Source organism: Pseudopipra pipra, chromosome Z (assembly GCF_036250125.1).
Source record: "Pseudopipra pipra isolate bDixPip1 chromosome Z, bDixPip1.hap1, whole genome shotgun sequence".
Taxonomy (NCBI): Eukaryota; Metazoa; Chordata; class Aves; order Passeriformes; family Pipridae; genus Pseudopipra; species Pseudopipra pipra.
The window spans coordinates 8,557,379-8,583,422 of record NC_087581.1 but is presented as its reverse complement, the minus strand read 5'-3'; the positions used below and the strand labels follow the sequence as shown (position 1 = coordinate 8,583,422).

The 26,044-nt window shown below is 54.5% G+C and overlaps 2 protein-coding genes and 1 long non-coding RNA gene across 3 annotated transcripts; 2 read left to right on the top strand and 1 right to left on the bottom strand.

Annotated features, from left to right (window-relative positions):
* The first annotated feature begins 4,446 nt into the window (after nt 1-4,446).
* Nucleotides 4,447-5,339, top strand: LOC135407729 (uncharacterized). Its single transcript, XR_010426994.1, has 2 exons — nt 4,447-4,526; nt 4,911-5,339. It is a non-coding gene; the product is annotated as an uncharacterized LOC135407729 (long non-coding RNA).
* An 8,032-nt stretch (nt 5,340-13,371) lies between these two features.
* GALT (galactose-1-phosphate uridylyltransferase) lies at nt 13,372-17,413 on the bottom strand. The gene is made up of 12 exons (XM_064642819.1): nt 17,188-17,413; nt 16,715-16,884; nt 16,563-16,638; nt 16,383-16,431; nt 16,023-16,152; nt 15,707-15,763; nt 15,292-15,414; nt 15,026-15,158; nt 14,502-14,585; nt 14,256-14,410; nt 14,067-14,157; nt 13,372-13,562 (listed from the first exon to the last, which is right to left on the bottom strand). The coding sequence occupies exons 1-11, from the start codon at nt 17,411-17,413 to the stop codon at nt 14,095-14,097; spliced, it is 1,266 nt and encodes a 421-aa protein (XP_064498889.1). The 3' UTR covers nt 13,372-13,562; nt 14,067-14,094.
* Nucleotides 17,412-20,922, top strand: SIGMAR1 (sigma non-opioid intracellular receptor 1). The gene is made up of 4 exons (XM_064642820.1): nt 17,412-17,562; nt 18,381-18,581; nt 19,091-19,183; nt 19,472-20,922. The coding sequence occupies exons 1-4, from the start codon at nt 17,412-17,414 to the stop codon at nt 19,696-19,698; spliced, it is 672 nt and encodes a 223-aa protein (XP_064498890.1). The 3' UTR covers nt 19,699-20,922.
* The last annotated feature ends 5,122 nt before the right edge of the window (nt 20,923-26,044 follow it).

Here is a 26,044-nt window from a genome sequence, read left to right as displayed (position 1 = left end):
CTTCACCTTGCCTGGACTCACCCCTCTGCCCACTGCTGAGGGCTGCCAAGGGTACACACATGGGGACACTTTTCCCTCCTTTTCCTGGCTCTGAGACAGCATTTCACCTCTGCAATCACTGGGACGGAGTTGTGGAGACCTGTGCTGCCTTGTCTGCTTGAGAGCTGTACTCTCCAGGTGAGTTCCTAACAGCTGAGGGATAAGGAAGAAGCAGAGAAGTCAGTTTAATATCATTTTACTTGTTATTATCTCGCAGCTTCTCCCCAGCAATTTGCTCAAACTTCTGTAAAACTCCTTGCCAAACAAGCCCCTGCCCAAATAGGCCTTCATGTCTGCAGGACTCTATTTATAAGAGAGATCCCATTTAGCAGATAAGGCAAGGGAATTCAAGCAGGATTTAAGCTAAGCAGTTATCTGTGACCAGCGGCCACAGTGTGCATAACGTTAGATTTACTGGGGATGTGAAAGGCGGAGGGACAGGAGAGCAAACAGCCTCCGGAGCAGCCAGCCAGAACCTCGAGGGATGCAATCACTGCTGGCACAGACACTGCTCACAGAGACTTCACGAGAAGCCAAAAACAGTGAACAAACCCCTTTTCCCGGGATCTGGGGAGCCTCCTGCACACCCCAGGATCCTGCAGGTATCAGCATCAATTCTCCTCTCCTCCTCCATCTTCACACTACCTTTTTTTCCAGGCAAGTATTTCTGGCAAGGGTTTCACTTGTCATCCCAGACAGATATTACAGTCTAAGATGATGCACTTAACAGGGTTGTGAAATCTGCCATAAAGTTTACTGCCCTACATCAATATAATGCCCTGCAAAGTTAATACGGAGGTACCTATTTTATAACAAGAACAAATAAAAACATATCCCATTAGCCCCCAGCATCACACGTTGCATTTCTGATGGCCAGATACTGCAATGAAATGGGTGGAGAATATTAATACAAATATGTATAGAGCTATGCACATGTACATACACACATGTACATACCTGTTTAAAAATTAGAAACCATTGGGTTTGCTCAGATGTTCTGCAGAGTTTGGAGGGCTGGAGAGATTGGCTGCAGATCCAAAGACATTTCTCTGCTATTACACCATGTCAATTTTTCATCATCTCAGAGGCCCTTGTCATAGAAAAATGGATAACTTTAAATTGATCCAAGGTCAAAGTTAAACATCTGGACGTAAATGCAGCAAGGAGTAAAAAGCAAAGGGGAACCAGTTACTTTCCATGTAAAGCAGTGACACCGGGAGCATTCAGGATGCTGAATTCGAGAAGCAGCTCTGGCCTCTCTAGGGAAGTAGGAGGCTCCTAGAAATAAAAATTCCCTCGGTATCTGTGGGTATTTCCACACTGAAGAGCAGTGAGATGGAGCACTGTGCCCCTCCACTGTTCTGTTCTGACTGCCATGGAGGGCAGCTGGGAGGCTGAGCATCCCCGGGAAGAAAAGGGGCTGCTGGCTGCAAACCTGGCAATGCCAAGCTGAACCCAGCCCTTCATCAACACCAGCCAGACTCCCATCCAGCATAATCAGCCTGCATACCCTCAGCTCCCCTTTTCCCCTCCTCTGGCTGTTCTAGCCAAAGATTCTGGAAGCGACATTCCTCATTTCTCCACTTCCAGCCCCAGCATGCCCCTCTGGCTCAGCTTGGTTACAGTTCTTGGGAGAACTAATGAGTTTTCCCAGGATCTGTCCCAGTGCCTTCCCCAGAGGCCAACAGCTGGCCCAGTAGCCACCTGGAAGGCACTGGGTGAGAACTGTGGCACTGTTTGTCACTCCCAAAGAGTGGATAAGGGTACCTGAGCTTCCCAGTCTGCCCAAGTTCCTCTCTGCCCAAGTACACCCATGGCATCATCCCCATCCGTCTCCCAAGCAGCAAGTGCATCCCAAAGCTGGCAGAGGAGGTGTTGATTAAATCCTTCTTTCTGCAACTTCTTGCCTCTTCCTCAGCCCCTCACCATCTCCATCCATGTCCCCAGGCACCAGGTCAGCAGCTGAGATGCAGCAAGCTCAGCCCTCTTAGCACCACCAGTGCTAATCCTGCAGGATTGCATTGAAATTCTGGAAAGCAACATTCCAGCTGAAGCTCAAGTCCTCATTGCCTGGAGAAAGCAACCTCAGGTGGAGGCAAGCCAAAACCCCCTGAACAGCGAGACATTTGCCATTGCCTTCCTCTCTGGTGTCCCTCATGCTCCATGTCTCATATCCATCCCCCTGCTGTCTCTCTCCAGACACCATCCCTTCAGAACAGGCATTATTATGGATATTATATTTTTTGGTCCTATTGTCAAGCGCTGAAAGATGTAAAATAAAAGCTATTAAATACAGTCAAAGAGTGGAAAGACTGTGTCATCTAGGCTTGCAGGAGTGATAAGTGGTTTTTCTTGTATTCCCTTCATATGAAAGTCTGCACGTGGCAAATCCTGGAGAGCGCAAAAAGGGCATCAAGAACAAAACAATGCCAGCCCTGCCTGTGTCCAGCATGGCAAATACGAAAAAAATGTCTTATGGTGGGGTGAGCCCCCACTGAAAGCCTGAGAGATGGATAACGTCAACCTGCAGCTGAGTAAAACATTAAAAGCCTCCGATAAGAAAAGGCCGTGAGGAATTAGTTATACATCACCACCACCTGCTGGGTACCACGGGAAGGATCCTCAGCCACTGCCACCTCACCAGGCAAAGTCACCCCAAAAAGTGTGAGGGACCCCCCCAAAAGCAGCTGCCTGTCTCTCTGTCAGGAGAGAAAAACGGTCTCCTGTAGGCAGCCTGCAAGCACCAGGAATTTAGAAATGTCTGTGAAGCCAATCTTTTTTGTTAATGTATGAATGCCAGGCAAAATAACAGGCGGCTCATGGAGGATGGGATCAATAAAGAGTTAAAGAAAGGTGAAATAATTAGGGTCCTGCTCATGGGGCATATGGAGAATGGGGCTTGTCAGAGCAGCTTGCTCTAATTTTTCATGGAGATTACGAATTTCAGTGGAGAGAGATAATAGCGTTGCTGTAACGTACTTAGGCTCTTGTAAGCCATTTGATCTGCTCCTGCCTGACACTCTGATTAATAAACCAGAGCGATAGCGAATCGACATGCCACATGAGATGTGCAGGAAAGCAGAAAATGAGGACATCCAAATGGGATTAAAGAGGGGGAACAACCTCCCAGAGCGGGTTTCCTGGGGCATCCCAAACTCCCATCCCAAACATGTGCACATGGGATGGAGGCAAGAAGATGTAAGCCTCCTGGCAGTGGGGATGGTGTGTGCTGCACTGACCATGTGAGCACCCTGGTTGGGGGCAGCAGCTCTGCAGCATATCTGGATGCAGCCCCATGGGATGTCCAGCTCAGTCCTTGGGCTGGCGGAGCTGAAAAGGTTATTGCAACCCTGGGTGTAAGGAAAGATCATGCAAGAGCAGAGGCAGGCTGTGTTTCTCCAGCCCCAGCAGGTGTGCATTGCCAGGACCTGGGGCTGTGGGATGTGCCGATGTGAGACCCCCCCAGGAAAAGCACAGTGGATCGCACCCAGCAGTTCTCTATCCCCACTGTCCCTTCACAAATCCAGATCCTCCTGCCTCAAAGGATTTCAAGCAGTAATTAGAAGCAGCTGCTATTGAAGGTTTACACTAAGACCTCAGTGGTGGGCTGCCCTCCTTCCTCAGGAAGTTACACCAAGTGGGATAAAGGCATGAGAGATGCCAAGGGGCTGATAAGGAGGAATTGGGGAGTGCTGTGCTGGAGATCTGGGCTGCCCCACCTCACCTTCCTTGCTGCCTTGCAAGGATCACACCAGAGCTGCACTCACCACCTTGGTCATCAGCCCCCAGGTCCTGGCACCAAACTATCCACACCACCCCAAGCATCCTCCCCAGACTGCTGGAGAAATCCCAAAACCAAGCTCTCTCCCTCCACAGCTCTCATGGCCCCTCTGCTCCTGCCCTGGAAAGGGCCAGGCACTTTGGACAGAAATGATTTTTCATCCAGAAAATGCCAGTTCATCAAAACACTTCCTAAGAAAAGGTCACTTCAGAGAAATTTCTCTTTCTAAAAATGTTCCGGGGAAAAAAAAAAAAGACATGCAACGTTTTGGCTATCCTGTTTCCACAACTTTAAATGAAAAATAAATCTTTTCTCCCCCACCCTACCCAGGTGCCAAATGACTTCATTTGGAAATGCAAGATCGTTATCTTCCTTCAAAAAAAAATCAAATAGAAAAGGGTGAAATCAAAAGAAAATCTCTGGAAAAAGTTAAAGTGAAACACTCTGCTGAGTCCAACACAGCAAGTGGGAGCTGGGCTGCACCCTGCCAGGTTCCCTGGGATGACTTTCATCCCAGCTAGGGGCAGGACAGGATTCTCAAGTCTTGACAAGAATCCCAGGACAACAGAGCTGGTTCCCATGCCCCAAAGCACAGGCTTTGCAGGACATGGTGTCACAGCCAAACATCCTATAGCCCAGGAGCTTGTCGGGGCAGAGACCCCACAACTTGTGACATGCCAGAGCAGCAGAGCTTCACAGGCTGAAGGTGATGACAGGGCAGAGGGACCACTGAGGGAACAGGTCTCAACGAGGTGCAGAACAGCCCAGATACTGGGGTGGGAAGCAGGGGGCTGGTGTTTCTCTTACAGCCTCCCCACACGTGCTTGCAGTGCCCCGACATCATCCCCAGCCTTCAGCTGTTACAGTTTAGGCTGCATGGGGAGCGGGAATGCCAGCAATCAGGCATCCAGAAGGGAATCCAGGCTCGGTTCAATATTGAAAGAAGAAGGGCTTTGAAAGGAGTACACTCATTTCCCTGTTTCGTCCTTTGCCAAGAAAACCGGGGGATGGAGGAAAGGGCGAAGGGGTGGGGGGAACAGTGGAAAAAATGTCTTGGCTTGGCCCTCTCTTCCTTTTATCTCGTGGGCAGCCTGCCGAGACAGGGTCTTCCCCCCGCTGAGCCCGCTGGCAGATCAAATAAAAGGAGAGAAGAGTTATAACCCCCCTCACTGAGGCCCCCTCCCCTCGAGGAAAAGGAAAAGAGGAAAGAGCAAATGGTCCTGCGATGCCAACAGTTCCTACCCCAGCTGGATGGGAAACATCACGAAAAGTCAGCTTCTCAGCATCCCCGGGGAGCCAGGAGATATTCTCCTCAACCAGCAAAGGGAAGCTCAGATGTGGTTGGAGGGTAGGCTGTGTCCTCATGGAGGTGACAGCACTGTTCCACGGCCTTGAACCAAGGGGGAAGGCCCCAGCAAGCATCTCCCCAGGGTCCAGCTGTGCCTGTTCCTCCATCGTGCCAGACCTTTCAGAGCCAACTTCAAGCAAACAGCTTAATTAAATGCCTTTATTCCAAGGACTCCCTCTGTGTGTTTGTGTATTTCTGGATTAGCAGTTAATACAGTAAGAGGCTTTATTGCAACTAAATTGATTTCTTCACCTTTTTTTTTCTTCCTTCTGTATGCTTTTTCCCCCTCTTCCCACTCACCAGTGTTGTCCTGGTCACAGGGTTTCCCATGCAGATCCTCACCTTCACTGCCAGATGGTGCCAATAAGAGTGCAAAGGGGAAGTGATCACACAAAGAACCTACCCAGAGAGGTCTGAGGGACTAAGGATGTTGAAGGCATTCTTATTTTTAGGGCAGGCAGGTAATTAAGTGAGCATTGGTTGTGTTATTATACGAGGGAGAAGAGATTGCTGCTGTGAATTGGGTGATTGAATTGACAGGCACAGGTGGAACAGGTGGGGTGGGGGGAAAATCTCCAGTCATCCCCAGTACAAGGACACCACATTTCCCAAGGCACCGAGGCCACAGATCCCCAGAGGGAAACCTCAACTCCAGACCCAACTGCAGACTCCTAAGCATTGCTTGGCAGGGTCTGTGCAATCCCACCACCTTTTTCTTTCCACTGACATTCAACTCCCCTACACTATAATTAAATTGTTACCAGCATGTAGTGTGTTTGCCCCATGCTTAACTTGAAGGCTATGACTGCAACATATCCATGTGGAATTAAGATCAAGGAATTACAGACTTTGCTAGCCCATCGCCCAGTATCTCCTGACCACTCCACAAAGCTCATGGTGTTCACAGCTTCTTGCTGAGGTTAATTAAAAAAATTAGCTAGATTGCTAAATGCAGTCATTACCCTGGGCTTCTCAGGATGGGCACAGTCCTGTGCTGCACTTTCCTTCCTTTTCCTTTTCCTTTTCCTTTTCCTTTTCCTTTTCCTTTTCCTTTTCCTTTTCCTTTTCCTTTTCCTTTTCCTTTTCCTTTTCCTTTTCCTTTTCCTTTTCCTTTTCCTTTTCCTTTTCCTTTTCCTTTCCCTTTCCCTTTTCCTTTTCCTTTTCCTTTCCCTTTTCCCTTTTCCCTTTTCCCTCCTTCTTTACAGCCTGCCTGCCTGCCTGCTCCTTCCTGCTTTCCCTCCTTCATTCTGTCCTCCCTTCCCTCCTCTTCTCCCCTTTCCCTCCCTCCCTCTTGCCCTGTGCCCCGTGTCCTTGCATAGGCTGGCAGGGCTGCCCTCTCCCCTTTCCCTCCCTGGGCAGAGGGAGCTGAAGCCATAATTAAACTTGGCTTAGAGGAACGTGAATCAAAAGGCTGTTAAAAAAGAAAAGAAACAAGGGTACCTGTGGGATTACACGAGCCAGAAAAATGCAAAGCCGGCTTCCAGCCGCCCATAAAATAGATGCCGTCTCCTTTCCCATTGGCAGGGTTTGGCTGAACACAAAAGGCTAGGAAGAGGATTTTTATGGGAGTTATTTATAGCATGGATGAATAGTGGTGTGTCTGCTGGTGTGTTTCTGCCTCTCAGCGTGTGCTGAGGGTGCCAGCCTCGCTGGGTGACACCACACTAGGTTTGGGATAGCACCTGCAAACCTGGATGTAGTGCCTTGAGACCTGGGCAGACCTTCCTGCAGGGATGGGGGTGACAGCAAAAGAGGAGAAATCAGGACAAGAAAGGATGGGAGGGAGCAGCTGAGAGAAGCTGCTGTTTGCCCCCCAGCAGCTTCACCTTGTCCAATGTCACCACGCACTTGTGTGGGGACAAGCAACGGGGTGTTCCAGCACAAGAGCTGCCACTCCAGGACCATCCATGGGATATCCGTTATTCCCCCCTTCCTAACATCTTCACTTCTAACCTGGCTGCTTTTCCTCTTTCCTGGTTTGATAGAGATATCTGAGAAGCCTTTCCCCCCATTTGCACCAGGAGCCAGAACAAAGATTCATCTCATTGTGAACGAGATCAGTTTAAAATCATCCCCAAACTCCACGCAAAGCTCAGAAGTTGGCACTTCAAGAAGCATATTCATTAAATAAAGGGGGGGAGAAAAAGAAAAGGCAGAGAGGAGGGGGAAGAAAAAAAAAGATTACCTTGCTGAATTAATCAGGCTTCACTGTAATGTTCAGCCTCAGATTTTATTTCCTGTAATAAGCCCATTAATACGGGTGTCTATAGCAGGGGGCTTTTAGCAGCAGGCACCATTAGTGTAACGAGGAAGGGCTAATAGAATTTTATTGGAATTTTTACTCCGACATCACAGCCTTTTAAAACAGCTGTCTCAATAGGCATTATTATTCTGATTAACATTTAGACAGCACAAATCATAGTGATGCCCTTGGTGTCCCGCAGGTTTTATCATAATCATTCCAAGTTCTCGATGCATTGGCTAGTCCTTTTGGGGGTGGGGGGGAAATTTTAGACCCCAGCAGAGGCTGGGAATCATTTCTCCTGTGCCAATGTGTCAGTTACTTCTGAGGTGACCTGCCGGACTGTGATGGAACAGGGTCCTGCTATCACAAAAGAGCCGTGGAAGTAGCTGCAACCAGAATAGATGATTTTTTATGATCTCTGATCCCAAGGGGAAATTGAAAGTGGGATGGGAAGGGTTAAAAATCAAGCTGGCATCCTGGGGAGCCGTCCTGGCTTTGCACTCTTTCTGTTTGTTGCCCACGTGAGAATTAAACATTTAATTTTAATTTTTTTTTTATTGTGTTAATTAAATAGTGAGCCAGCAGTTTGGATGCACTAACCCAGGGGTTTGCCGCACGGTGTTGTTTTGGGGCTGGGAAACATTTTCCTCATATCTGCAAGACCTGTGCCGGATGGGAGGTAGCCACATCTAAGCTGGAGGCACCCTAAAGGTGTCACACTGGGGGTGTCCCAAGGATCCTCTTAAAGCCCAGAGGCATCTTGGCCAGCTGATGGGGCCAGGTCCCTGTGTAATTTATCCTATTTGAGGCATGGGGAACCTGAGGCATGAGGAGGGGCAGCATTTTGCCCTCAGGGACAGCACAAGCATCCCAAGCACGTACCCATGAGGGAGCGGAGGAGCTGCCATGAGCTACACACAAATGCAAGCAAACCAAGGGACGTATTAAACACCAAAAGCAAACAGGCTGCAGATGGACTTTCGGCTTTTATTTGTCAAGTTTTGTTTCACGAGGGCAATTTATGAGGACATTTTGTTGTGGTCAGGCATGTCAGTGTGCGTGGGGAGCAGCAGCTGGTTCATCCCCGCTCCGGCCGTCCCCTGTGGGGCTTAAGCCACCCTGGGGACGCTGAAGCAGGTGGTTTGGCTTGGAGCCGGGCAGGGGAGCCCAAGGGCACTGGCAAGGCTGGAGACCTACTAATTACTTTCTTATTAGCATCTAATTAGTATCTCTCCACTTCCTCCCCTCTCCCAAGGGCTCTGCCTCTGCCAGGAGTCACCTCACGCCCAGTCAAACCCCAGGGGATGATTTTCCACCCCGGCTCCATCCTGGTGTTACAATGTCTCCCTGCCCCCAGAGCTTTGTAGCAGACTCCTCGGTATTGCTGATGATAATTAGCAAAATATTTACAGATTCCTTCTCTGGAACATCAGGATGAAGGAGGATCCTCCCTTTGGGGCAGGCACAGATGTTTGTGAGCTCTCACAGCTGGCTCCAGCAGCAGGGGTGTGCAGGGTGCCCAATTTCAGCCATGCCAGATCCTGGGTGCTGCAAGGGCTCCTCCCTTCTTCCAGCATATCCACTGCAGGTGGGTAACCTCCTCTTGTGGTCAAGCATTTTGGCTGACCCCAGCTCAGACCGGTCCCCTGCCCTCCCATCCACGCCTGCTCCTCTCTCTCCCCAGCTAGTTGTGTTTGGGTTGAATCCAGCAGGAATCTGGACCCTCCTGGGGTTTCTTTTGCTCTAAACAGAGGCCATTGACTTCAGGATGGGGTTCCAGGATGGGAGAGAGGCTCAAACAACACGCAGTGCCAGGTCCCCATCGGCATGACTTGAGCCCCAAGGTACCTCCCCAACCCCAGGCAAGCAGGAAATTTGGAGGGAACTGGGGGAAGCCATCGCTTAGTGACCAAATGGATGTTGCAGTGTGATAGTATTTAATTACCTGCATGTATCAGATGATTAACAAGCTAAATTCCACCCTTGGGGCTGCTGTCCTAAAGTCCATGCAGAGCTTGGCAGGCAGCATCCAGACATTTCACTGTGTCCACCTGGGACCAGCAGCCCTCCCACAACACATGGTCCCCAAAGGCTCTGAAAATGCATTGCAGGGTGTAGTGACCATCAGTGACCATCAGCTGTCTAAGATGTGAGCACGTCACCTCCAAAATTGTTTCCTGCTGGTCTCAACCCTTTGGAAAGGCTCTGCCAAGGCAGCTGCCAAGCCCAGGACAGATGCACCACATGGCCCAGGACAAGACGGGTGCTGTCTGCTGGCCCAGTTGCTCCCGTGCTCCCGCATGTCCAGCTAAGACAAAATTTAGAAGAGATCTGGGTTTTGCTTTTCATTCTTCTGGCATTCTCCTGGCACAGCAGATCTCCCCACTGCACTGAGCTCTCTGCTGCAGGGCATCAGAGTGTTTAGCATCTGCTTAAAATTTTTAATTGTTTTCATTATAAGGGCCTGGTGGTGTCTTTTAGATAGAAATGGGAAGGATTTGGCCTTCTCTCCCTTTCTATTTCCCACCCTCCCAATTCCTCCTTTTTCTCTCCCTTCCTCCATTTCTTCCTTCCTTTCATCTTTCCTCTCTTCCTCCCTTTCCTTCTCTTCTTCCCCCCTGAAAATTCCCTGATTTCTTCCCTAATGCATTGACAAAACCCCCACTCAGTTTCAGGCAGCAGCAGGCAAGGAGAAACTCAACGATAAGGGCAAAAACAACAGTAAAACTGGAATGAAATGACAGCCATAAACCTGGTACCAGGAGGAACAGTAAAACTGCACTTTGGCAGGAGCCAGTAGGCTTGGACTCATAACTTTTTTTTCTGATTAAAACACTCTGGTCACAGATTAACTTCTTTTGTTCAATATTTATTGTCTCACCTGCACTGGAAAGCAGGGAGGAGAGGAAGAGGGGTAGGCAGGACTGGGGACTTGGGATCTGCAGCATGTCTGCAGCTCTGCAGCCTTTGGCAGCTGCCAAGGACATGGACATGTAACCAAAGGCCATGTACCTGCCTCCAGCACTTGCCTCTACCATTAAGTGCTCATTCCAAATGGTGCCTGCGCACCAGGGCAGCATCCCAGACCAGCATCCCAGGACTCAACTGTGTCCACAGAAGGATTCAGTGTCAGAGCTCGGGGTGCTCTGGGTCTCCCAAACGTGCAGGACAGGAATTATGATGGAGACAGCCACTGCTTCAACTTGTGCAAGCACACTGGCTTGTCTCTCTCGAGACAAAACCCCAGGAGCTTTGGGAAAGCCATGTCCCTTGGCAGGTTGACCCATTTCTTTCAGTGGCATCAGAAAACAGAATTGAAATGAGAATAAATGCCTGGCCATACCCCCTCAAGCATCTCTATATCTCCACATTCTCCACTGGACTTATTCTTTGCTCCTTGCAGAGCATGGGATGTGCCAGCCCAGTGTAGAAGCACTGCATCCCTTTTCTAATCCCTCACAGACCTATTAACGCACCACAGAGGGTGCAAACACCTCCAAGGGACCTTGATGTGTTTTTAATTCATTAACTCCATGCTTGAGCTTAGCCTTAGCTCCTCTTGCTTTCCCCATCCCCCACCCTGCTCACTCCTCCAGAGCAGCTCATGGCAGGAATTGCAGATGCTGGGGGATGTGGAGTCAGGAAAAGGATTACCCAGTCACAGGGCCGCCCAGGATCTCTGACAGCTACCCTGCAGAAACACAATGGCATTGAGGAACCCAATTCCTACAGGGAATCCCAACAGGCCTCAGTTTCCCTTTGATGCTCCCAGGTCAAGAGCAACAGCTGGGTACCCCACAGCCCCTCCACTCCCCCATCCCTCACCCAGCTAGACTTTTTAATCTCTCTGCCCTAAATCACTTTTTAATTACAACTGGACTGTAACCACTAAAATGTAAAAGGCTTTGGGGCTCTGCAGCACACCAGCAATGGTTCCTATGAATTGCAATGCCCTTCCATCCACAGTAGCTCTGTTTGCACCAGACTGATGCCTCCTTGTGCTATAGGAAAGCTTCATTGCCATTGCTCCCTTCCAGCCTTTCACACCTCCATGCACAAGCTAAAAATATCAGGGCAAGAGGAGGTGGACCTGTTGGGAGGAAGTGGGAAGCTCAGTATAGCCCTGCTCTCACATCTGGCTGTATCCCCTGCTCCTCCTCTAACTGCTGCTGGCTTCCACCCTGAGTTTTTCAGATTTGAGAGGGGGTGTTTAATTTTTATTTAAAAAAAAATAAAATCAATTCTCAGGCCATCTCAGACACTTTTTTAGCAGCAGCTGAACTACAGGAGCCATTACCGGCAGCAGAGGGCATCCCGAAACCGGCACTCCTCAGCACGCACTGCCTCCCCAGCCTCCGCCCTAAATCACAACACAACAAACGGGCTGTTCATTAGCTGCTGTTTAATTAAGCAATATGGATCCTGCCTCGATATTTACAATCGCACTTGCTGTGATTTACTGGAGAGAGCCTCGTTTCTAAAGACGGCGACTGTAAAGTTTAATACCGCTTGACTTAACTGCGAGTTTCATTTACGGCCCCGGGCCGAGGCGCGGCAGCCCGGCCTGGGAGCCGGCGGGCTATTAAATCAGAGCTAACTGCGCGTGCAGGGAGATGACGAGCTTCGTTACAACCGGTTCAGCGGCTAATTACCCCAATCTGGATTGCCACATTTAAACCAATTTGTTGCCGCTTTCCCAGGACCCTGGAGACACGCGTGGTAATTCAGAGGTTGGCATGCAGGCACTGGTTGCAATGATAAGGGACGAGGGGCTGCGATCGGGTGGGTCGCAGAGCCCAAAAGGACACTGCTCGTCCCAGGAGAGGAGGAATCACTCTGTAAGAGGCCAGATTCCCAGCCGGGCAACCTCTATACCGTGCGCAGGGGCGTTGTGTACAATGATGGCTCCAGCTCCTCCCCAAAACCCTGGGGCACCTGGGGAGCCATGAGGTCAATTTGGGATGCTTTGTGGATTCAGGGATGGGGAAATCCAGGCAGAAGGACAGGACCAGCACATAGCAGAGCATCCAGCCTCCCAGCCAGTGGCTTTCAGTGCCTTTCTGCCTCCCCCAGCCCCATGGATAGGGATGAACAGGTGGGACAGAGGGAACACAGCCCTCCTCACAAACTCTTGTGTTGTAGGTAGGAGGAGAGCATTTCTCTCCTTGCAATGTACCTCCAGCTCTCAGGAGCTCACTTACAGACTTGACAATGGTAGGGGTCTCATTAGAGAGTTGTGAGAATGGTTCTTTAGTGACAAATAAAAACTATTTGTGCAAAGACATGATAGTACACAGCACAGCATCCTCCCCCACGTCAGCTGTGGTGGCATCACTGTCCACAACCTACCCCTGCACAGCCCCGGGGCTTTCCTGGAGGGAAGGGCTGCAAGGGAGGAGAGCACAGACAGGTGAATGCAGCATCCCTCAGCTCAGCTCAGGGACCAGGATGCTGCTATCCCACACCACGTGCAGCCACAGGGAAGGATAAAGGGGGCAGCAACAGCACCACGAAGACAGCTGACCCACCAGTGCCTGGCTGCATCCCGGCAGCCCCAGCACTCACAGCAGGCACCATGAGGGCTGCAGGCCAGCAGTCCCAGGCAGAGGATGAAGAGGAACAGCTCCAGGGCTGACCATTCCAGCCAGCAGCTTCCATGCAGTGAGTTAGCCAGGACTCAGTCCTCTCCCAGGAGCTCGCTAAGCCTTGGTCTACATCCATTCCTCTCCACTTCCCACTCCTCCCCAAGCCTGCAGCACTCAGAGACAGACTCAGAGCTCCCCCCATGGAGGAAGAGGAAGCAGCACAGAGGCAGAACCAGGAATAAGAGGCATGGGGGTGACAGTACATCTGCTGCAGCCACCAGTGTTACCCAGCCCCCAACAGTTGGGGGTCCCCACTAGAGACCCTAAACCTCCCACCCAGGGCTGAGAGCCACGAGGGCACAAGCAGAGGGACTTTTGTTTCCAGATTTTATTGTCCGGGGTCAGGGTATTGTCCAGTATGTCCCTCCACAGGGAAGGAAGAACTCCCAATCCCACCAGTGAGACTGGACTGGTAAGGAGTGTAACCCCTTTGGTGGTGGTAGGAGCACGCTGTGGAGGCACAGACAGAGCCAGGATGGTGAAGGAGACAAGGAACAGCACCACCTATGTGAGGATGCCACAGGATTAGGCCTGGAGTACCTGAACAAGTAAAACCAGTCCCAAAACCCAGCCCAGCCGTGACAAGGCTCAGGAGAATCTGGGAGCTGAGAGGGGTCACAAGGCCTCACAAGATCACAAGGAGTTCCCAGGCCTCAGCTCTCACCACTGCCAGTTGGCTCCTGGCCTTACCAAGCACATAGAATCACAGTCCTCTACCATTAACCCAGCACTGCCAAGGCCACTACTAAACCACATCCCCAAGCGCCACATCTCCATGTTTTTGAACACTTCCAGGGATGGTGATTCCATCACTTTCCTGGGCAGCCTGTTTCAGTGCCTGACCAACCTTTCAGCAAATTTTCCCCAACATCCAATCTAAATTTCGCCTGGTACAACTTGAGGCTGTTTCCTCTTGTCCTATCGCTTGTTACCTGGGAGAAACCTCCTCACCTGGCTACGACCTCCATTCTAGCCGTAGAATGGGGTAAGGTTTCCCCTCACACTCACATATGAGGACCGGCTCCGCTGTTCCCCATCACATCTCCTTGTTCCCTTCTTTGTAGTGCACCTCAGGGAGGCTCCTCAGGCGCTCAGCTGCCTGCAGGGCACAGCACAAAGGGCAGCCAGTGGCTGGTCCCAGGAACAGCCCTGGCACAGGACTCCCTGGTTCCCCCAATCCCCGCGAGCTGCACTCACCTGCTCAGGGGTGAGGTCCCTCTGTGCCTGCGCCAGCATCTCATATCCCACCATGAACTTGCGGACAGTGGCAGAGCGCAGCAGTGGGGGATAGTAGTGGGCGTGGAGCTGCCAGTGCCTGCAGTCCTCCTCCAGGTGGGGGCCCGTGGGGGCTCCTGCCACAGGTGTAGGTGCTGCGTGAGCCGCGGGAAGGGGACGGGGATTAGAGTGAGGGGATTGTGAGGGTCCCCCAGCCACGCCACTCACCATGCCAGCCCATGGAGTAGGGGAAGGAGACTTCAAAGAGGTTGTCATACTTGATGAGCAGCCTCTTCATGATGGAGGCCAGGCCTGCAGAAGAGTGCCACCCTGAGCTGGCCAAGCCCCTCCGAGGGCAGGCATCATGCCAGGCAATGAGGCAGGTAACCCTCAGCACCTCTCCCTGGGTGGACATCGGTGACAGGCAAGAGGGTTGCACTTGGTAGTTGATGCTCTCCCCATCCATGCAGACAGCACAAGCAACACCACAGGAGTTCCCTCAAAAGTAGGGAGCACCATTACCCCAAAAAGGACTCTATTCTCACCTGCAGTACTGCCTGTGCCTGGACACCAAGCTTTTATCCCAGCAAAACAGGGGTGTCAGTTCCCTCCTCAGCCAAACCCAGTGGCCTCGCACCCCAAGGGGACATGGACCCTCCAGCACCAGCACAGCTGCCACAGAGCCACCTCCTAATGAAGGTCAAAGCCCAAAGGACATGAGACAGGGGCTAACAAGGATCAGAGCCACTCACTGTCCCTCTCGCCCTCTCTGAGGTCCTGGAGGCGGCAGACGTGTCGGCGGGGCAGCAGCAGGGTCTGATAGGGCCAGGTGGCCCAGTACGGCACCACGACCAGCCAGTCCGCATTCTCCACCACCAGCCTTTCCTGCAGGACATGGTGCTTGATGGGGAATTATGCAATCCCAACGCCCCAGGGCACTCCTGGGGCCCAGCTCTTGGGGGCTGGGGCACATATCCAGCTGCCAGGGAGGGGATATGGACAACAGCCATGTCCTGACCTTTCGGCGAGCCTCCTGCTCAGCGTACTCCAGCAGCATGGGCACACCATGCTGGCTCAGGTGCTCACGCTGGGTCCGGTCCTCCAGGCGTGCCTCGTTCGGGAGGAAGCTGCTGGCCCACACCTGGGAAGCACATTGGGACACGGGGCTGAGGGACTCGCACCCGCCTTTGCAGGGGTACCCCCAGCCACGCTGCCCATCTGCAGGTCCCTGCTGCCACCAGGTGGAGAGTCCAGATTACGGCAGCCACAAGCGACAGGGCCTCCGAGAGAGGTGGTAACTGGACAGGCATGGGGTCTCCTCACTGCATGGAGGAGGGGGGGGAATTGCCGTTCACATCTTCCCCCGGGGGTTTGTTGTAGGGTCACCGACAAGGACTCACGGTTTAGCCAGGTGACAGATTGGACAGCCTCACCTGACAGTGGGGATGCGGGTTGGAGCAGCCCATCATCGCTCCCTTGTTCTCGAAGATCTGCAGAGGAAGAGGTGCAGCCAGCAGGTCCCGGCCGCAGGGTCCCCACTGCGAGTTGCTGTGGTAACCCCAGCAAGGTAGGGAAGCATCCGCAGGGGAACAGAGCCTCACGCCCACATGGAAAGGCTCAGCGAGACACAATGTAGGGACAGGGGACCCACACACAACTAGGATGGTCCCAACTCCTGGTGCTACCAGAGTACCCAGCACTGGTCCCCCACCTCCAGCCAGAAAAGAGCAGCCCCCACCAGTCCCACACCTGCACCCAGGGGTAGGAAGCACCCAGGTCGGCCGCCAGCTCTGCCCACGCATCGATGACAGTCCGGATCTCTGCCAGGGACATGAGGGGCAGCGTCAGGTCTGACCAGGGGTGGAAGCACATCACCTTGCTGTGGAGGAAACACATGTAGCTGGGACTGTGGGTATCTCCAGAGATCCTCACAGTCCTGCTGGGTGCAGTGGAACAAGGGACAGTGACAAGACCTCCAGAATGACCCCAAAATAGCGCAGATGTGCACAGAACAGGCACTGCAAGAGGGGAGCAGGCTCAGTCCAGCATCACCTCGCAGATTCTGGACAAATTGTGTCCCAGATTCCCTGGAGCCATGGAGGTACTTACCACACACCCCTGGCTGGGGCAGCTCGGAACAAGGGGTGATCACTGTCATCTAGGGAAGAACAGAGAGTAGAGAGGGAGAAGGTGCTGGGGCAGCACCCATGTCTCTCCAGGCCACCTTGCAGCCCCTCCAAGACCCAAGTCTAGGGGTCCCCAGCAGCCTATTCTACCCCCAGAAGTTACCAGGTTCTGGAGCATCAGGCTGCAGCGCAGGGAAGTCATTTGGGAAGACAAAAGTGCCCTCGTACTGGGGGTTCACCTGCCGGGGCAAGAGACGGGATCAGGATGGGAGAGGGTGTTGGGGGAGCCTGGCCCCCTGGGCCCCTTGGTGGTACCTCGCCGTTGGCCCGGGTGGCCCCGGGACAGAGGGGGTTCTTGGGGTCCCAGCGGGGTACGTCCTCGGGGGGCGGCTTCTCCAGCTGCCCTTGCCAGGGGCGTTTCACCCGGTGGGCCGATACCAGCACCCAGTCGTCCCGCAAAGGGTTGTAACGAGCGTGCTGGTGCTCTGCGGGCAGGGGAGAGCAGCGGGGCGTCAGAGAGGGACGCGGGGAGGCAGATTCCCCTGCAGATGGGTTACACAAACACTCACCTCCCACAAGAGGAGGACATGCAAGAGACTTTGAACCTTCCCAGCTTCACCCCTTCCTCCCTGTCCCCGTCCGCTGCCACCCGCCCGAGGCAGGGAGAGTTCCCCCAGCTCCCGCTTCCCGGGGCTGTGCTGCGCTCCACTGGGGGGTCCGGAAGGATAAAGGGAGGGAGGGAGGGAGGGAGGGAGGAAGGGGAGGGGGGAAAGCAGCCCCGTCCGTACCGCTGGCGCGGAAGCGGCTGCCCCCCTCCTTCTGCCCTGCCGGCGCTGGCTCCATGCCTGCCCACTCCCGGAAACCCGGCGGGATCGGCCCCTTCCAGCCTCCCGCTCCGCCCCGCCGCGCCGGCGCAGCCGCCCCAGGCCGTGCGTGGCGTGGCCGCGGCGGGGGCGGTCCCGGGCCGGGTCCCGCTCCCGCTCCCGGTGCCGGGGGGGCGGCGGAGCGCGGCATGGGAGCGGCGTGGGGGCGGCGGGCGCTGCGGGCCGGGCTGGCGCTGGGAGCGCTGGCGCTGGTGCTGCAGGTGCTGCGGGGATGGCTGGCGGCCAAGCGGTACGAGTTCACCCCCGCCGAGATCGCACAGCTCGCCCGGCACCACGCGGGTAACGCGGCCGCCCCTGGGGACCGGGGAGGGTAGCGGCGGGGAGGGGAAGCGAGGAGGGACGGGGGTATGGCGATGGGGATTTGGGATGGGGGGCGGAACCGGGGACGTGGCGGGGAGCGGCGGCCTGGGATGGAGAGGGGAGCCGTGTCGAGGGCGAGGGACCAAGGCGAGTCCGGTACAGGGGGGCCGAGATCACGGGGGGAATGGGGTTGGAGTCAAGGAGGGCCAGGGGCTGAGACTGGGCAGCAGGACCAGGATAGGGAGGGGATCGGTACAGGGAACAGCCACAGGGAGAATGGGGGAAGCGGCGTGGAAAATGGGGCTGAAGCAAAGGAGAGATGGGGACCGGGACAGAGGCGTCACCCAGCCCGGTTGAGACTGGACCCGGGCCTGGGGCGGTTCTCTCGGTCCTTGGGCTGGGCCAGGTCAGGGGACCAAGCCCCACGTGAGTCAGAGGCATAAGTGGCCCCCTCGCTGGGGCTGGAGGGAAGAGCTGTCCCTGTAGGGCACAGGGTGTAGGGTCGGGACTGCATGTCACCAGGGCAGGGGCACTGTCACCTTGCTTGGGACCCCCCTATTGCCCATCACCTGAGGTGGGCTATAGGACTGGAGCACTTGGTGCTGTTTATTCTCTATCACTATCCAGGGAGACGATAGAGATGGGTCAACGGGCTGAAAGCTGGGGAGAGTAGACATCTTCCCTAGGCAGACCCCTCTAAGAGAGCACTGGGACCCTGTGGCTGTGCAGGGGATTCTGGGGGTGGCCAGCAGAGCTTTTCCACTGCCAGGGACTTACAGTGACTCTGGCTGCTGCAGGGCTAGACCATGAGCTGGCTTTCTCCAAGATCATTGTGGAGCTACGAAAGAAGCACCCAGGCCACATCCTGCCAGATGAGGACCTGCAGTGGGTGTTTGTGAATGCAGGCGGGTGGATGGGCTCCATGTGCCTGCTCCATGCCTCACTCACCGAGTACGTGCTGCTCTTCGGGACAGCTGTTGACACCGGGGGCCACTCAGGTAAGCAGGGAGACAGGTCTGGCAGGCAGGGTTGTTCTGTGAGCTCTTTCCACTCCACTTGTTTGGGTCCAGCTACCCTGGCTGTGGTGTGCCTGGCACAGGCATTGCTTCACTTCTTGTATGGGGTGGACGATGCTGGGAAATAATTTGTGGGGCCTAGCCTGCGTGGTGTCCTGCAGCACCTGTGGGTCCCTGTGCATGACATGCTGTGTGGCCAGGACTCTCCGCATCCAGCTGGCAGGCAATGGCAGACATCTCATCTCCTGGTGCTTCAGCAGGAAGCAAATGCCAAACGAGGTGGAAATGATGGGGCTTAAGGACACCAAGCAGCCCAGGCTGGCTGTTCACACGGGCAGCCTGGGTACCAGACCCGTCTGCGCTTCTTGGTGTATTGAGGCCCTGGGGCTTGGCATCTTCACCCCCAGAGAGCTGCTCCATGGTTCAGACCTGAGCTCCTGCACTGTCCCTGGCAGGGACATGCTCAGCCAGTGCTGTCTGTCCTCCCATAGGTCGGTACTGGGCAGATATTTCTGACACTGTCATCTCTGGGACATTCCGGCAGTGGAAGGAGGGGACCACCAGAAGTGAGATCTATTATCCAGGTAAGTGCAGTAGCCATAGCACCCTGTGGGTTGCATCCATGTCCTTGGGACAAAGCCACTCACTGTCATAAAGCCCCTTCCTTCAAGCTGGCCAAAAGCTCTGGATAGGGCAGTTTATGTCCCCAGTGAGACATCCCAGCACCTCAGTGGCTGGCAGTAAGAGAAAAGTGAGCAAGGCTTGGGGTGGGCTGGGATGCTCAGCCTTGCAGGTCCCAATCTCAGGTATCTCCCCTTTGGGCATGATGTGGGGCAGCTCCTGGGAGCTGTTCTGGTTGTGTTTGTTGGCAGGAGACACCATCGTGCACCAGGCGGGAGAGGCCACATCAGTGCAGTGGAGCGCGGGCACCTGGATGGTGGAGTACGGCCGGGGCTTCATCCCCTCCACACTTGCCTTCGCCCTGGCTGACACCCTCTTCAGCACTCAGGACTTCGTCACCCTCTTCTACACCCTGCGTGTCTATGCCAAGGGCCTGCTCCTGGAAGCCAATGCCTTCTTCAGCACCTTTGGATGCTGAGCCAGTCTTGCCAGGGCACCCTGCCGAGCCCAGTTGGCTCCACTCCTCCCAGCCTTTCTCTCTTCCTCCCCAAGCCCAGGTTCTAGCAGAGGCAGCAGGAGATCCCCTGTGCCTTCCCCAAATTTCTCTGTCCTTCCCCATGGGCCAACGGGGTGCCAGGACAGAGGGATCTTGGTGGTCACAGCAATACAGACCACTAGTTCTCTTTACTACTTGCCTCTCTCTCTTTTCTATCAGAGTCACGTCCAGCTTTTCCATCCCTCGGGGCTGGAGTGGCCTTGCAGTGTACAAACACCTCTGTGTGCTCTCAGCATGCAACGGGAGAGGGGCTGGAGCTGGCTGTCCCCAGGCCCCACAAAATTTCTGCAGCTCTTGAGACATCAGGAGAAGGATGCCACTCTCAGGGCTGGGTCCACAGGGTGAGCCAGGCTAGAGCACCGACTGTAAAGGTCAGCCAGTAAGTCCCCCATCTCCCTGGCAGCCTGCCGGGACTGCGGGCAGCGCAAAGCACTGTGTCCAGCTGGCAGCATCTCCCGTGGCTCCATCCCTGCTGATGTAGGTTGGCAGCACACAGTGTCACCCTGGCACGGGGCAGGATCTGCGCTGAGACCCCCCGGTAGCGGGGGAATGCCCAGCTTCTGTACTGGAAATCCCCCTGGTCCCCTGTGTGTCATCTGCCCCAGGGGATGGGCCAGGGCTGGAAGAGGGTCCCTTTCCCACAGTCCCCTCCCTGCAGTCGCCCCCCCAAGGGGGAAACCCACCGTCTGTCGCCTTAATGGAAACCCCGTTCTGCATGGCCTCTTGGCTATGCACGTACCCAGTGTCCTCGAGTGCCCAAATGTCTGTTTTACTAGCTCAGGATGGGATCTCGCCCTTCAAAATGCTTCCTCTGGCTGTGAGATCCCACGGGGACAGCCACTCTGCTCAGCTCCCGGCATGGGATCCCGGCTGCCGACGGAGTGCTGCAATGCCCCAGTGGAACCCAGCAGTGGACCCTGCTTGCATCCCTGTGGCCAGACCCATGTGGGCTCACTGCATGGTGGAGGACTTTCACCTCCACGCTGCTGCCAAGCACGTATGTGTCCCTGGCCACCCAGGCCTGTAGCATGTTGCTCCTCCTCCTCTGTGGACTGTCCCTGTCTGCTGACCAGCAGCCCTGCACATGGGCTACTTCTTAATTTGCTACCTGAATAGAGATAACAGTAATAAAGTTGTTCATCCCACGTGCTTGGTGTCTGGGAGAGTCTCTGGAGCATGCTGAGCCCTGCCATGGCAAAGGCCAGCCACATTCTCAGCAGTAGTCCTCCTGACAGCTGAGTTTCCCCAGGGAAGCTGGTCTCATCCCTCTTGGGGTCCTGGGAGATAGAGGGTACAGTGTTGGGCAGGATCAGCCCTGTCTCAGCTCCCAGGGATTGGCAGAAGATGGTGCTGTTACTCCTCTCTCCACTGCAGTCGCTGGGGACCAAAAGCCTGGGCTGATGTCAGGTCCCTGCTTCCATGGGGGGTCTCAGAGCCCAGGGGGCTCCATCCTTTTGGGGGACAGTGCCAATGTTGGGTTTGTGGTGGATGGACCTAGACACAGCAGGTGATGGTTCTGAGAGGTTTACACACACATACACACATACACATGTTGGCAGACATGCTACATGCACGTATACATGGAGGCAGGCAGGATTGTTGTCTGTTTGTGTCTGTGTGTGTGTGTGTGTGTGTGTGTGTGTGTGTGTGTGTGTGTGTATTGCCAGGTCGTGCAGATGGGTGCGTGCATGTAGAATAGTTTTCAGGTGGGTGTGTAGGCACAACAGGTGGTGGCACATGAGTGTATATAGGTAGAACAATCGTTTGCCTGTCCACACGGTCTGGGCAGTTGCACGCATGTGAGTGCTGGGACACGTGGGTAGGATGTGCACGTGTGCATGTGTCTGTGCAGGTGAGATAAGTGTGTCATGCACGTGCATGTGCACAGTGTGCAGTGCACGCACCAGCAGGTATGTACACCCTTTTGCTCACCTGTGTGCTCATAGATCGTGTGTATGCACACATGCACGTGGGCACACACAGGCTGGGTGTGCTCACACGTGTGTGTTCCCATGGGCTGCGAGGCCTCCCTGGCCCCACACTGTGGCCCTTCCCTGGGGTCTAGCTGGGCCCTGTTGGGAAACACAAGCGATCCCACACAAGCTGGTCCGCCTGGGAAGGCGCTAACTCAGCAGCTCGTATCAATACCGCTCCACTTACAGCGAAGGCCGCATAATGAAAATCCGATGGGCACGCTGGTGGGAGTAAATAAGTATGCCATTAAAATAAGAAAATCAAAGCTCTGGACAGGTCTTTTCTCTTGCCCATTGATTTCTTTTATTACGGAAATATTGCTGCTAAATAACATTAGTGTGAACAATCTCAGCAGTGTTTTCTGTAGCGCCTGTGTCAATAACTCCATCACGGGTGGGGGATCCCCCCCAGCCTGGCTGCAGGGACAGCAGCCTGGTCCATGCTAAGGGCTGCTCTGAGGGTGCCTTCCTCAGCATTCCCAGCTAGGCTGGGACATGTCAAGCAGAGAAACCATGCAGCATTGATGTCTCAGACTCAGGAACTCTGTCTGCTTTGCTGCAGCAGAAGAGGTTCCCCCAATCCCAGTGCTGAGCACAGACAGTGCCAGGCATTCAAGGTTTCCAAAAAGCATCCCTTCCCTTTGCTGCACGTGTTTGCAGCCTCTTAGTCAGGTTAAGTGTCTCCAGTGACCAAAGAGAAAAAATGGGCCCTGGACAAAGCATGTCATGAAGGCTTTTGGTACCTCTGCCCCTTCCTCTGCCCCTTCCTCCCCACACCTCCTCATCCATGCCTGGGTCCATGCTGGCTTAACCCCACTCCCTGCAGCTTGCTATCACTTGATTCTCATGGAGAAACTGAGCCACAGGGTGGAAACTCATCCACAGTCACCCAGCTGCAGCACAGCCCCTGTCCCAGGGCCAAGGCTTGCACTTCAACTGCTCCTCTCCCCCTTGGCTGCCCAGGCACCCATCCTTCAAAATGCCCACAGACAGCAGAGGCATCCCTGTAGGGGCAGAGAGTGTGTACAAGACACACAGAAGATAAGCACGCTCTGGTACCCAGAGGCCAGATAGGATGCCAGGCTACCTTAGAGGACACCAAATCCTTGTGGAGTGGCTGGAGACGGGCAAGGAGAGTAAGCCACAGACACCCGCACCCTGGGTCTGGGTCTGGCTCTGCCTCAGCCCCAGCTGAAGCAACTGTGAGTGGCATCTCCCCAGAGCCACTACCAGGACAAATGCACATCGCTGCCTTCCTAACACCTTCCCCCTGCAATTCGCTTTATCTTGCTATCCCTCCACATGCAGTGGGTATTGATCAGCCCACAGGATCTATCTCTCGATTCCTCCTGCGGTATCTCTCTGCTCCGAGTATCTCTCACTCCACTCCACTGTCTGCTGTGCCCGTCTATACCTCCACTATCTATCTGTGCTGCCTCAACCACAGCTGTCAATAGCCCTCTGGGGAATTTCTCTCCAGCTGGGAGCATCACCGGACCCCATCAGTACAAAACGCTGAGCAGGAGGGTAGAGGTGACATGGTCCTGCTTGCTGCACCGAGGAGAGCACGAGCGCAGATGTACTTCATGGCACAAGTGCAGAACCCCAGAACTGCTGTTGTCACTGTGCAGGTCCTAAAGAGGAACTGAGTCGTGCTGGTCAGGCTAGTCCCTTGGTGGCCAAGTCCAAGGCGATGGGGCATGCTGCACCCCCTGGAGACCTTGGTTTCGCCACTTAGCCAGCCTAGCCACATCCCACATCCCAGGGTGCTACACTGACCCAAGCATCTCAACCCCTCTGCCTTGGAGAAGGGGAGCTTCACCAAACACCTGCATGTTGAGCCTTGGAGTAGTCCCACTACCATTACCAAGTCTGTCTCATCCCACCCAGCCCAGCCTTCAGTGTGCAGTGGATCAGGCACAGCCCAGAGCAGAGGGTGCCAGCACTCTGGGGTGCAATGCAGCAGCACTGTGAGGGGAGGCTGGAGCCATGGAGGATGGGTGTCCATGCAATGAGTCCTGGGGGTCATCTGGCTCAGTGGATCCCTCTGGAATAGGGCCAGGTCTCATCTTCCCAGTGGCAATTCAACAAGAATGCCAGCCACCAACAAACTAATGATCAGAGGGGCTGACAAGCACCGGGAGGTCCCTACCTCTGCTGCAGCTGGATGGGATGGGCCAGCGCAAGCTACAGCTGTCCAGCCCTGAAATAGGACAGCCGACAGCTAATTTATCTCCTGTGCAAACATAAACAGCGTCTGGGGGCCCTGCAGGGTCGGGAGCTGCCCTGCTTTCTCAGGGAAGGGTCTGATATTTCCGGGAGAGCCTCTCTGGTGAGCGTGCTGCACTATGTTCAGTGCGGCTGGGGTGCCAGGAGCCCAAGAAGCCCTGAGAATCATCAGTGCCATGGCAAAACAAGTTTCTCCAGAGATGCTCACAGGGAAGCTGGAGAGCCCAGAAGTAGAAGCTTTTCCCCACAAAAGGAAATAGCGAAGGGAGCAGAGGATCAGCCCAGGCCATGAAGCCTGACAGCAAAGTCAGCTCCTGCCACAGCCACGGTCAGTGGCTGTTTCCGCAAGACGCTCCAAGGAAAAGGGAGGATTTGGCTCATGCTGGCTGCCCCTGGCCCCCTGCTGTGGAGGGGACAGGGCCAGCAGCCCTTGGCACCCAGGTTCTGTCATTCCATGCCACTGATACCCAGTGCAGCAGCATAAAGTCTCAGTGACTAACTGCTCTGGTTATGGGATGGAGCCAAAGCCACAGTCCCGGTGATGTGGGATGACACGGCTCCCCAGGGATTCATGCAGATTCTGCAGCTGCCCTGGCCAAAAAAAGCCCAAGGAAAAGTAGGCACCTCCTTTGCCTCCTGGAAAAGTTTCCTCCATAAAAATGAGGTCAGGAAAAACTGGCAGGCAGGCAGGTGGAGGGGGAGTGAGGAAACAGTGTGGGGAAGCTGCCAGCAGGTGAAGCCCTGTGCTTCCCCATGGCCTCTGGCCCACCCAGAGCAGTGAGATGCTATGTCCTCACTCCATCTTACATCCTTGTCTGACATCTGGAAACATGCTTGATGATACCTTCGTTCCACAGTTTACCCCATTGCAAGCAGGGCTACAGGGCAAGCCAGCAGCACTGAGCCACTCCAGTGACAGAGGAGGTGCTTGGTCTTATCCCACCCGTGCCAGGAAGCCTATCTGGGCATCCAGGCCACACTGCAGTCTGATCCCTTCAACCAGGGAACAGGCACACACAGCATTCCTCAGGAGAATCCCTCAGAGGTGAGGGCAGGTCTCAGTCCCCACCATGGGACATTGCTGCTGGATGAGGATGTAGTCAGGGTTCAGCACTTGGAGCTTGCCCTAAACATCCCTTTGCAGCTGCACATGGATTGACACCCAAATCACCCCCAAACACAGGCACATGCACCCACCTGCCTGTGCACACAGCACACTCCCCCACCTCTCCTGACACGGACTGCACACACCAACAGGTGAACACACAAAACACACACATGCAGATATAAGCATGTATTATTGTCCTCAGCAGCAAACACACACACACGTGCTCAGACTGCAGGCGTGTAATGCACTCACCTCTCCCAGCAGGCACAGATACAGGTGTGCTCAGACACCCTGCACACACGTGTGGTGGATGCTCGTCTGTCTCAGCGTGCACATACCTATGCATTCAAGCAATGAACACACACACTCACAAAAGACCTTCCCCCAGCATACACAGATATCTACACACACACCTCCATAAAGGCGTGCAATGGGTGCAACACTCAAACATCTGTGCACAAACCCCTCGCGTACCCCTCCTATACAGTCCCCTCTCCTCACACATCGATGTGTGCACACCCGGAGAGCCTGCACGCACCCCCATGCACTCCCCTCTTCCAGCACCCCAAAGCATGCAAGAACACACAAAAATTGGGGGTCGCCCAGCCCCCTGCGCCTCCAGCCCCGGCCCCTCCTGCCGCTCCCCGCAGAGCGACCCCGGGCTGGCTCTCGGCGGGCCCGACCGGGGCGACCCTCCGGGGCTGCCGCAAGCCCGGCCCTCCCCGGGTGACTCCCTTGACGTGCGCTAGCAAATGGGAGCGGGGAGGGGTGTTGCTTCTGACTGCCACTTGTTGCAAAAAAAAAAAAAAAAAAAAAAAAAAAGAGAGAGAGGGAAAAAAAAAAAAAAAAGGAAGAAAGAGAGAAAGAAAGAAAAGAGGGAAAAATCCCACCCACCCTCATCTGCTGCGGAATAAAAGAAATATCGGCGGGTGCGGCGCCATGTGAGCGGCGGGTCGGG

Coding starts and splice junctions, on each gene's coding strand:
- SIGMAR1 (XM_064642820.1), top strand. CDS start 17,412: ATGGGAGCGGCGTGGGGGCGGCGGGCGCTGCGGGCCGGGCTGGCGCTG. Junction 17,563..18,380: donor GCTCGCCCGGCACCACGCGG/GTAACGCGGCCG, acceptor TGGCTGCTGCAG/GGCTAGACCATGAGCTGGCT. Junction 18,582..19,090: donor TGACACCGGGGGCCACTCAG/GTAAGCAGGGAG, acceptor GTCCTCCCATAG/GTCGGTACTGGGCAGATATT.
- GALT (XM_064642819.1), bottom strand. CDS start 17,413: ATGCCGCGCTCCGCCGCCCCCCCGGCACCGGGAGCGGGAGCGGGACCC. Junction 15,764..16,022: donor CTTCCTACCCCTGGGTGCAG/GTGTGGGACTGG, acceptor CTTCCTCTGCAG/ATCTTCGAGAACAAGGGAGC. Junction 15,415..15,706: donor ACCCGCATCCCCACTGTCAG/GTGAGGCTGTCC, acceptor TGTGCTTCCCAG/GTGTGGGCCAGCAGCTTCCT.